The sequence below is a fragment of the Schistocerca serialis genome, chromosome 2 (assembly GCF_023864345.2).
Source record: "Schistocerca serialis cubense isolate TAMUIC-IGC-003099 chromosome 2, iqSchSeri2.2, whole genome shotgun sequence".
NCBI classification, from domain to species: Eukaryota; Metazoa; Arthropoda; class Insecta; order Orthoptera; family Acrididae; genus Schistocerca; species Schistocerca serialis.
The window spans coordinates 724,199,453-724,211,721 of NC_064639.1; the positions used below are offsets into that span (position 1 = coordinate 724,199,453).

At 40.6% G+C, this 12,269-nt stretch overlaps 1 protein-coding gene across 1 annotated transcript in view; it reads right to left on the reverse strand.

Annotated features, from left to right (window-relative positions):
* Window positions 1–12,269, reverse strand: part of LOC126457922 (esterase FE4-like) — a 177,099-nt gene that overhangs the window by 119,567 nt on the left and 45,263 nt on the right. Inside the window, exon 2 of the mRNA XM_050094616.1 lies at window positions 6,114–6,251. Within this exon, the coding sequence (XP_049950573.1) occupies window positions 6,114–6,251 (138 nt within the window). The remainder of the gene's footprint in view (window positions 1–6,113; window positions 6,252–12,269) is intronic.

Sequence of the window (12,269 nt, forward strand, 5' to 3'; positions counted from 1 at the left end):
CGTGCCGGTACTGCGAACGGATGAAAGCAAGGGGAAACTACAGCCGTAATTTTTCCCGAGGGCATGCAGCTTTACTGTATGATTACATGATGATGGCGTCCTCTTGGGTAAAATATTCCGGAGGTAAAATAGTCCCCCATTCGGATCTCCGGGCGGGGACTACTCAAGAGGATGTCGTTATCAGGAGAATGAAAACTGGCGTTCTACGGATCGGAGCGTGGAATGTCAGATCCCTTAATCGGGCAGGTAGGTTAGAAAATTTAAAAAGGAAAATGGATAGATTGAAGTTAGATATAGTGGGAATTAGTGAAGTTCGGTGGCAGGAGGAACAAGACTTCTGGTCAGGTGACTACAGGGTTATAAACACAAAATCAAATAGGGGTAATGCAGGAGTAGGTTTAATAATGAATAGGAAAATAGGAATGCGGGTAAGCTACTACAAGCAGCATAGTGAACGCATTATTGTGGCCAAGATAGATACGAAGCCCACACCTACTACAGTAGTACAAGTTTATATGCCAACTAGCTCTGCAGATGACGAAGAAGAAATTGAAGAAATGTATGATGAAATAAAAGAAATTATTCAGATTGTGAAGGGAGACGAAAATTTAATAGTCATGGGTGACTGGAATTCGAGTGTAGGAAAAGGGAGAGAAGGAAACATAGTAGGTGAATATGGATTGGGGGACAGAAATGAAAGAGGAAGCCGCCTGGTCGAATTTTGCACAGAGCACAACATAATCATAACTAACACTTGGTTTAAGAATCATGAAAGAAGGTTGTATACATGGAAGAACCCTGGAGATACTAAAAGGTATCAGATAGATTATATAATGGTAAGACAGAGATTTAGGAACCAGGTTTTAAATTGTAAGACATTTCCAGGGGCAGATGTGGACTCTGACCACAATCTATTGGTTATGACCTGTAGATTAAAACTGAAGAAACTGCAAAAAGGTGGGAATTTAAGGAGATGGGACCTGGATAAACTGAAAGAACCAGAGGTTGTACAGAGATTCAGGGAGAGCATAAGGGAGCAATTGACAGGAATGGGGGAAATAAATACAGTAGAAGAAGAATGGGTAGCTTTGAGGGATGAAGTAGTGAAGGCAGCAGAGGATCAAGTAGGTAAAAAGACGAGGGCTAGTAGAAATCCTTGGGTAACAGAAGAAATATTGAATTTAATTGATGAAAGGAGAAAATATAAAAATGCAGTAAGTGAAACAGGCAAAAAGGAATACAAACGTCTCAAAAATGAGATTGACAGGAAGTGCAAAATGGCTAAGCAGGGATGGCTAGAGGGCAAATGTAAGGATGTAGAGGCCTATCTCACTAGGGGTAAGATAGATACCACCTACAGGAAAATTAAAGAGACCTTTGGAGATAAGATAACGACTTGTATGAATATCAAGAGCTCAGATGGAAACCCAGTTCTAAGCAAAGAAGGGAAAGCAGAAAGGTGGAAGGAGTATATAGAGGGTCTATACAAGGGCAATGTACTTGAGGACAATATTATGGAAATAGAAGAGGATGTAGATGAAGATGAAATGGGAGATATGATACTGCGTGAAGAGTTTGACAGAGCACTGAAAGACCTGAGTCGAAACAAAGCCCCTGGAGTAGACAATATTCCATTGGAACTACTGACGGCCGTGGGAGAGCCAGTCCTGACAAAACTCTACCATCTGGTGAGGATGATGTATGAGACAGGCGAAATACCCTCAGACTTCAAGAAGAATATAATAATTCCAATCCCAAAGAAAGCAGGTGTTGACAGATGTGAAAATTACCGAACTATCAGCTTAATAAGTCACAGCTGCAAAATACTAACACGAATTCTTTACAGACGAATGGAAAAACTAGTAGAAGCCAACCTCGGGGAAGATCAGTTTGGATTCCGTAGAAACACCGGAACACGTGAGGCAATACTGACCTTACGACTTATCTTAGAAGAAAGATTAAGGAAAGGCAAACCTACGTTTCTAGCATTTGTAGACTTAGAGAAAGCTTTTGACAATGTTGACTGGAATACTCTCTTTCAAATTCTAAAGGTGGCAGGGGTAAAATACAGGGAGCGAAAGGCTATTTACAATTTGTACAGAAACCAGATGGCAGTTATAAGAGTCGAGGGACATGAAAGGGAAGCAGTGGTTGGGAAGGGAGTAAGACAGGGTTGTAGCCTCTCCCCGATGTTGTTCAATCTGTATATTGAGCAAGCAGTAAAGGAAACAAAAGAAAAATTCGGAGTAGGTATTAAAATTCATGGAGAAGAAATAAAAACTTTGAGGTTCGCCGATGACATTGTAATTCTGTCAGAGACAGCAAAGGACTTGGAAGAGCAGTTGAATGGAATGGACAGTGTCTTGAAAGGAGGATATAAGATGAACATCAACAAAAGCAAAACAAGGATAATGGAATGTAGTCTAATTAAGTCGGGTGATGCTGAGGGAATTAGATTAGGAAATGAGGCACTTAAAGTAGTAAAGGAGTTTTGCTATTTGGGGAGCAAAATAACTGATGATGGTCGAAATAGAGAGGATATAAAATGTAGGCTGGCAATGGCAAGGAAAGCGTTTCTGAAGAAGAGAAATTTGTTAACATCCAGTATTGATTTAAGTGTCAGGAAGTCATTTCTGAAAGTATTCGTATGGAGTGTAGCCATGTATGGAAGTGGAACATGGACGATAAATAGTTTGGACAAGAAGAGAATAGAAGCTTTCGAAATGTGGTGCTACAGAAGAATGCTGAAGATTAGATGGGTAGATCACATAACTAATGAGGAAGTATTGAATAGGATTGGGGAGAAGAGAAGTTTGTGGCACAACTTGACCAGAAGAAGGGATCGGTTGGTAGGACATGTTCTGAGGCATCAAGGGATCACCAATTTAGTATTGGAGGGCAGCGTGGAGGGTAAAAATCGTAGAGGGAGACCAAGAGATGAATACACTAAGCAGATTCAGAAGGATGAAGGTTGCAGTAGGTACTGGGAGATGAAAAAGCTTGCACAGGATAGAGTAGCATGGAGAGCTGCATCAAACCAGTCTCAGGACTGAAGACCACAACAACAACAACATATGCTTTCTTTGGTCACACTCATTATGTTCACACTCATTATGTTCTGTTGAAAATTCACTGTCTGGTACAACATACTCAGTTTTGTTAACCAACAATTTGTTGAGCCTATTCCATATTAGTGAAGACACTACATTTGATCATTTTTTGGTAATCAGCTTACAATATCTCACAGTGTCAACTGCCTTTCAGGACTCTAGGAAGACAGAATCCACTGCATTTACTATTTGCAAGAAATCTTGCATAGATAAGACAACCTGTGTTTTACACAACTGATTATTTAGCAATATCGGTCTGTAATTGTGTACATTCATTCTTTCACCATTTCATACAGATGAGTTATCTACAGCCTTTCTCAGTCACATGGAACTATTCACAGTTTGTGGAATTCTCAATAAATGTTGTTATTGTGGTCTTCAGTCCAGAGACTGGTTTGATGCAGCCCTCAATGCCATTCTATCCTGTGCAAGCTTCTTCATCTCCAAGTAACTACTGCAGCCTATGTCCTTCTGAAGCTGCTTAGTGTATTCATCTCTTGGTCTCTCTCTATGGTTTTCACCCTCCACATTGCCCTCCAATACTAAACTGGAGATCCCTTGATGTCCTAACAACTGATCCCTTCTTCTAGTCAAGTTGTGCCACGAATTCCTCTTCTCCCCAATTCTATTCAGTATCTCCTCATTAGTTACATGGTATACCCATATATACTTCTGTAGCACCATATTTCAAAAGCTTCTATTCCCTTCTTGTCTAAACTAGTTACCATCCATGTTCCACTTCCATACATGGCTACACACCATACAAATGCTTTCAGAAATGATTTTTTCCACTTAAATCTATGCTCGATGTTAACAAATATCTCTTTGTCAGAAACGCTTTCCTTGCCATTGCCAGTCTACATTTTATATCCTCTCTACTTCGACCATCATCAGTTATTTAGCTCCCCAAATAGCAAACCTCATCTACTACTTTAAGTGTCTCATTTCCTAATCTAATTCCCTCTGCATCACCTGATTTAATTTGACTACATTCAATTATCGTCATTTTGCTTTTGTTGATGTTCATTTCATATTTGCCTTATAAAATACTGCCCATTCCATTCCACTCAACTGCTCTTCCAAATCCTTTGCTGTCTCTGACAGAATTACAATGTCACTGGCAAACTGCAACATTTTTATTTATTCTCCATGGATTTTAATTCCTAACCCGAATTTTTCTTTTGTTTCCTTTACTGCTTGCTTAATAACCCTGTCTCACTCCCTTCCTAACCACTGCTTCCCTTTCATGCCCCTCGATTCTTATAACTGCCATCTGGTTTCTGTACAAATTGTAAATAGCCTTTTGCTCCCTGTATTTGCTCCCTGCCACCTTCAGAATTTGAAAGAAATGATTCCAGTCAACATTGTCAAAAGCTTTCTCTAAGTCTACAAATGCTAGAAATGTAGGTTTGCCTTTCCTTAATCTATCTTCTAAGGTAAGTTGTAGGTTCAGTATTGCCTCACATGTTCCAACATTTCTACGGAATCCCAAGGTCGGCTACTACCAGTTTTTCCATTCATCTGTAAACAATTCGTGTTAATATTTTGCAGCCGTGACTTATTAAACTGATAGTTCAGTAATTTTCACACCTGTAAACACCTGCTTTGGAATTATTATATCCTTCTTGAAGTCTGAGAGTATTTTGCCTGTCTCATACATCTTGCTCACCAGGTGGTAGAGTTTTGTCAGGGCTGGCTCTCCCAAGGCTGTCAGTAGTTCTAATGGAATGTTGCCTACTCCTAGGGCCTTGTTTTGACTCAGGTCTTTCAGTGCCCTGTCAAACTCTTCATGCAGTATCATATCTCCAATTTCATCTTCATCTACATCCTCTTCCATTTCCTTAATATCGCCCTCAAGTACATCACCCTTGTATAGACCCTCTGTTTACTCCTTCCACCTTTCTGCTTTCCCTTCTTTGCTTGGAATTGGTTTTCCATCTGAGCTTTTGATATCCATACAAGAGGTTCTCTTTTCTCCAAAGGTCTCTTTAATTTTTTCTGTAGGCAATATCTGTCTTACCCCTAGTGATATACACCTCTACATCCTTACATTTGACCTCTAGCCATCCCTGCTTAGCCATTTTGATGAGCTATAAAAGGATCAAATTCAGCAGTATATTGAATAGTCCTAATTGTTTTTCAGTATAGCAAGTGCTTATTACTATATCTCTCATTTGCAAAGGTGACAGTTACTGAACACTGATATAACATTATTTGCATGCACTAATACATTTTTAAAAGTGGAATTTCATAGTTTGGCTTTCTGACTGCTGTCTTCAGTTTGAACACCAGACAGATCCGTGATAAATTGTATGGAAGGTTTCGATCCGTTCATTGACTTAACATATGGCCAGTACTTTGTAGAAGTTTGTGGCAGAGCTTTCACGTGAATCTAAAATTAGAAACTGTTTTAGACGACATACATAGCCCTTCTTATAGATGGCTTCCTGATACATACAGAGAAACTTCAAACAGACAGGATGTGTGCTTGTTGCAGGTATCAAACCATCCAAAAGTATTCTGAATTTCTCTGATCTGACATGTCCAGGCTCATATCTGCCTGGCTCAGTTTGGCACATAGTGTGAACATGGGATAGGGCAGGCTCTTCCAATGCTGCCCCAGCATGCAATGATGCTCCTGGACACCTGTCATCATGCTTATAGGCAGACAGAGGAAGGGTAGGCTACCTGCCAGGTGACCTATTGCAAGTGTTTGTGCATGCACGATCCACTTTGCCAAACCTGCCCATGTACATTTCGCCAGCAGAGTTCAGTCATACACGCCATGACCCAGCTGCAAAACTATCCACACAACAGCTGTTTTCCACCCCAGCCCATTTGTGCCTTTGGGTGCCCACCTGCCCACAGATGGACACTTGATCTGTAATAGCCTAGCTTAGGGGATAGTGACTTAAGGATTTGTTTGGTAGAGCTGTTGGTACAGTGTGTTTGGCAATACATCCATATAATACTGCAGATTTTAAAAACAGATAGACACATTACCTTTGGTGTGTAAACATTGAGGTAGAGGCAGTCTTCACTGCCCACATCTTCATTGCTGAGCAAGTCGAGCTGAACACACCTACTTCCAAATTTTAGAGCATCCTTCACGCCTTTCCATGTCTGCGCGGGTTTTGGTGGCTGCAATAAAGGAATTGGCTATTATTTAGCTGTGCGAGATGCAAGTAATTTGTAGTACAACTGTTATTTATCATGTACGAAATTTTTTCTTGTTATACACCAACTACCATTTCTGGGACGTGTACAAATCATTTCAAAAAAATCAGTGTAAATAAGTCAATACTTCTGAGAGATACATCTAAGAGGAGAAACAGATTTGTACAAATGACAGCAGTAATATGCAACACCAGGTATGGTATTGTATATAGAAGAAATTTTTACGGTAGTGAATAGAAACATCCTCATCAGTAGACTTCCAGGAAAGTAAATTCAGAATATATGAATTATTCTAATTGATACAGCATCTTCATCATCTCAATAGGCAAATGTGCTACACCTATATTAGCTCTATAAATGTGTTGTTACATTAGCTACAATATTTTGCTTTAACTAAGGCTTTGAAGTTTCATTTAAAAACTGAAAAGACTATGCCTTGTTTAAATACTTTTTAATATCCCTAACAGAGTAGGTATTAAAGTCCGTGGAGAAGAAATAAAAACTTTGAGGTTCGCCGATGACATTGCAATTCTGTCAGAGACAGCAAAGGACTTGGAAGAGCAGTTAAACAGAATGGGCAGTGTCTTGAAAGGAGAATATAAGATGAACGTCAACAATAGCAAAATGAGGATAATGGAATGTTGTTGAATTAAGTCGGGTGATGCTGAGGGTATCAGATTAGGAAATGAGACGCTTAAAGTAGTAAAGGAGTTTTGCTATTTGGGGAGTAAAATAACTGATGATGGTCGAAGTAGAGAAGATATAAAATGTAGACTGGCAATGACAGGGAAAGTGTTTCTGAAGAAGAGAAATTTGTTAACATCGAGTATTGATTTAAGTGCCAGGAAGTCGTTTCTGTAAGTATTTGTATGGAGTGTAGCCATGTATGGAAGTGAAACCTGGACGATAAATAGTTTAGACAAGAAGAGAATAGAAGCTTTCAAAATATGGTGCTACAGAAGAATGCTGAAGATTAGATGGGTAGATCACATAACTAATGAGGAGGTATTGAATAGAATTGGGGAAAAGAGGAATTTGTGGCACAACTTGACAAGAGGAAGGGACCGGTTGGTAGGACATGTTCTGAGGCATCAAGGGATCACAAATTTAGCATTGGAGGGCAGTGTGGAGGGTAAAAATCTTACAGGGAGACCAAGAGATGAATACACTAAGCAGATTCAGAAGGATGTAGGTTGCAGTAAGTACTGTGAGATGAAGAAGCTTGCCCAGGATAGGGTAGCATGGAGAGCTGCATCAAACCAGTCTCAGGACTGAAGACCACAACAGCAACTAACTTCATCTATTTAAGAAGCCCAGTATATCATCACTTTAATAACTTGATGAAGATGTCTTGGCTTAGTACTTTTAGAGAACATAACTCAGATAAATAATGGATGAACAATTAAAATAGCTCAGTCTAACTAGGATGATGGTATTTTTGAGCATGTCATTGAGTTAGTGTTTTGCATGAAAAGTGTCAGGTTTATGACAACATTCAGTTCAGTGTGGTAACAAGGAAATTTAGCTGTCTTCATATGTTGCTCAATAGTACACAGGGTGAATCACCTAAAACTTGTGTTGCTAACATTGTCGAAATGGAAAGTGCTATTGAGATGTGCTTTCCACAGAATGGATTTGTAGCCAGGGTTTCATATTGTTAGTCAATAGAGTGTAATAAGATGTAGAAAATGTATTTCTTATGCAAACATACACTTTTTTAAATGGAACAGGCCTATTGACATTAACAGACTAAAAGTAGGCTAAATTAGAATGTCAATGGTGTTTGGTGCAGGATTCTAGTGTGAGTTGTTAATGAGGTATCATATTTTGAGAAGTTCACACACTGACACTTGTACAGTACCTGGGGTGGTACACACTAAAGAACTATACAAGAGCATACACTAGTTATGTGGATTCTGACCAATAATGAGACAACTGACCACCACAGGTTGGGTTGAAAATGGTGAGCGGCAGTGGCAATACATGTTTCCAGTCTGGTATGGTATAGCTGCTGCAATGGACCAGGCTGTAGTAATACGTCGTTGTATATCATTGATTGTAGTTGGTGTGTCCTTGTAGACAGTGTCTTTCAGCTTTCCCCACAGAAATAAAGTCTACAGGCATCAAGTCCAGGGAAAGGGCTGACCAATGTATAGGTCCTCTGCATTCCATACAATGATTTGGAAACAATTTATGAAGACAGTTTGTAACACTCCATGCACTGTGGGCTGGACAGACATCATGTTGGTACCATAGGTTCCTCATAGTCTGCAGACAAATGTCTTCTAGCATTCACGGAAGATGGTCTGTTAGGAGGTTGTGATACTTGTGCTCGTTCAGGGTGTCCATGAAAAACAGGCTTGTGAGCTGATGGTTCACTATTTCACACAACATGTTTATACTCCATGGATGCTGATGTCCCACATGACAAATGCAACATAGATTGCCAATAGACCAACAGTGCTTGTGTTGGTGGTTTACCTGGCCATGATTGGTAAATATGACTTCATCACTACCCAAGATACATGATACATCTGGAGTATCCTGTCTTAATGCCTATGTACAGAAGTTAACATAATTCTCATAATCATTTCCATGCAGCTCCTAATGGATAGAGATGTGATAGAGATGGAACCTACGTTGACGGATAATGCTCAGGACACTCGCCTGACTAATGCCACTTCCTCGTGTGATTGCACAGGAGCTAACGTGCATATCAACTACAACAGCAGCAAGAACATTAATTATATTGTCTGGGTATTACACTACCACTTTTACACAGCTGGTTGAAAAGGCTGATAAATAATTGCTGAGATGGTTTACATTTATTGGGATGTCTTGCCATATAAACTGTACAAGAACAAACTGCATTCTTCTTACACTCTCCATACACCATACTGGGGACCCATGCACCCTATCCAGCATTGAGCTGTCTTCAGATGCTGCAGAATTGGCTTTCCTCCCCTCTTCTGTTGTCACTAGTTTCCTTCTGTTACATTGTCTAGGTGTTACACTACCAGTTTCACATAACTGGTTGAAGTGGTTGATAAATAATTGGTGAGATAGTTGATGTCTATTTGGATATTTTGCTGCATACACAATAGAACAATGAACTGCATTCATCCTGCACTCTACATACATCGTGAGCATGTTGGCTTTTTCTGCATTAGTAAATACTATCGTTCACTCAAGACCTACTGCTTGGACTGCCACATATTAACTGACTAGCAACTCACAATGCACTCAAGGTACTCACAAGCAAATTGTAAGCAAACATAACAACACTGTACCTGGTAACTATGCAAGATGAATGGCACAAACAAGTGTCGATGTGGAAACTTTTCAAAATACAATATCTCATAAACAATTCACACTAAAATCCTGCAAAAAACACCTTTCACATTGTGATTTATCCTGCTTTTAGTTTGTTAATGTCAATAGGCATTGTTCCACTTAAAAAAGTGTATGCTTGCACAAAAAATACACTTCCTAAGTATTATTACAAGCTGTTGATCAGAGCCCCTGACAAACAATCCATTCTGTAAACACTGCATGTCAAGAGTACTTTCCATTTCCACAATATTTGCAGTGCAAGTTTTACATGATAAGCCAAAACATTATGAAACCTGCCAATAGCATGTCACTCCATCTTTAGGACACAGTACAGCAGCGATTCTACACGTCATCGATTCAGACACTACTTTGTAGGTATCCTGAGGTATATGCCCCAGATGCCTATACAAAAACCATTCAGTTCCTGTAAATTATGAGCCAATAGTTCGTGGGCGCAATGTTGGTAATGATAGTGTTAGAGACATATTCCATGAGGCTCAGACCAGATGAATATGGTGGCCAAGAACACTACTGTGCTCCTCAGACCAGTGTAACACAATTTTGGCCCTCTGAAATGGACAGTTCTCTTGCTGGAAGATGCTGTCACCATCAGAGAAGATGTCAAGCGTGAAATGATGTAGCTGGCCCGTGTCAAAGGTGAGAAATGTCCTAAAAACGCGGACAACCGGCGCTTCAAGCCTGTGTGTTACAGCTATCCTTTGGAGAATTTAGAAAAAGCAGATCGACATTGGTTGATGTACTCAGAGAGCAAGGATGCTGTCTTCTGCTTTTGTTACAAACTTCTTTCGTCACCCACAAAGAACGACTGGTGGCACCTTGATTCTTATTTCGAAAGTTATGGGACGTCTACCAAGCATTTGAATTCGCACAAAAAGTGGATCGTGTATTCTAAAGAACTGAAAAATTCACGAACCGTCGACGTCCATTATCAATGCCTATGAATACTGAAAGCGAACGTTGAAAATATCTTTTTCACTGTTTAATAGCGACAATAAGTTTCCTGGGTCATCAATGTCTGCATTTGAGAGGAAGTACAGATACACTCTTTCAGCGTGACAAAGGAAACTTCTTGAAAATCCTCGAATCACTCGGAAGGTTCGACGTTGTGATGATGTAGAACCTAAAGAAAACAAAGTAAGGAAAGAACAAGGACCATCATTATCTTGGAAAATAATTCATCTTATTGGATCATAAACAGGGTGAGTCACCTAACATTACCGCTGGATATATTTCGTAAACCACATCAAATACTGACGAATCGATTCCACAGACCGAATGTGAGGAGAGGGGCTAGTGTAATTGGTTAATACAAACCATAAAAAAATGCACGGAAGTATGTTTTTTAACACAAACCTACGATTTTTTAAATGGAACCCCGTTAGTTTTGTTAGCATATCTGAACATATAAACAAATACGTAATCAGTGCCGTTTGTTGCATTGTAAAATGTTAATTACATCCGGAGATATTGTAACCTAAAGTTGACGCTTGAGTACCACTCTTCCGCTGTTCGATCGTGTGTATCGGAGAGCACCGAACTACGTAGGGATCCAAAGGGAACGGTGATGGACCTTAGGTACAGAAGAGACTGGAACAGCACATTACGTCCACATGCTAACACCTTTTCATTGGTCTTTTTCACTGACGCACACGTACATTACCATGAGGGGTGAGGTACACGTACACACGTGGTTTCCGTTTTCAATTACGGAGTGGAATAGAGTGTGTCCCGACATGTCAGGCCAATAGATGTTCAATGTGGTGGCCATCATTTGCTGCACACAATTGCAATCTCTGGCGTAATGAATGTCATACACGCTGCAGTGCATCTGGTGTAATGTCGCCGCAGGCTGCCACAATACGTTGTTCCATATCCTCTGGGGTTGTAGGCACATCATGGTACACATTTTCCTTTAACGTACCCCACAGAAAGAAGTCCAGAGGTGTGAGATCAGGAGAACGGGCTGGCCAATTTATGCGTCCTCCACGTCCTATGAAACGCCCGTCGAACATCCTGTCAAGGGTCAGCCTAGTCTTAATTGCGGAATGTGCAGGTGCACCATCATGCTGATACCACATACGTCGACGCGTTTCCAGTGGGACATTTTCGAGCAACGTTGGCAGATCATTCTGTAGAAACGCGATGTATGTTGCAGCTGTTTGGGTCCCTGCAATGAAATGAGGACCAATGAGGTGGTCGCCAATGATTCCGCACCATACATTTACAGCCCACGGTCGCTGTCGCTCTACCTGTCTGAGCCAGCGAGGATTGTCCACGGACCAGTAATGCATGTTCCGTAGATTCATTGCCCCGTGGTTTGTGAAACCCGCTTCATTGGTAAACAGGTAGAACGGCAACGCATTCTCTGTTAATGCCCATTGACAGAATTGCACTCGATGATTAAAGTCTTCACCATGTAATTGCTGATGTAGCGACACATGAAACGGGTGAAAGCGGTGACGATGGAGTATACGCATGACACTACTTTGACTCAGTCCACCGGCTCTCGCAATGTCCCGTGTACTCATGTGTGAGTTCATGGCAACAGCAGCTAACACACCAACTGCACCCGCTTCTCCTGTGTCGGGCCTGTTACGGACCCGTTTGCGTGCTTCGACCATACCTGTT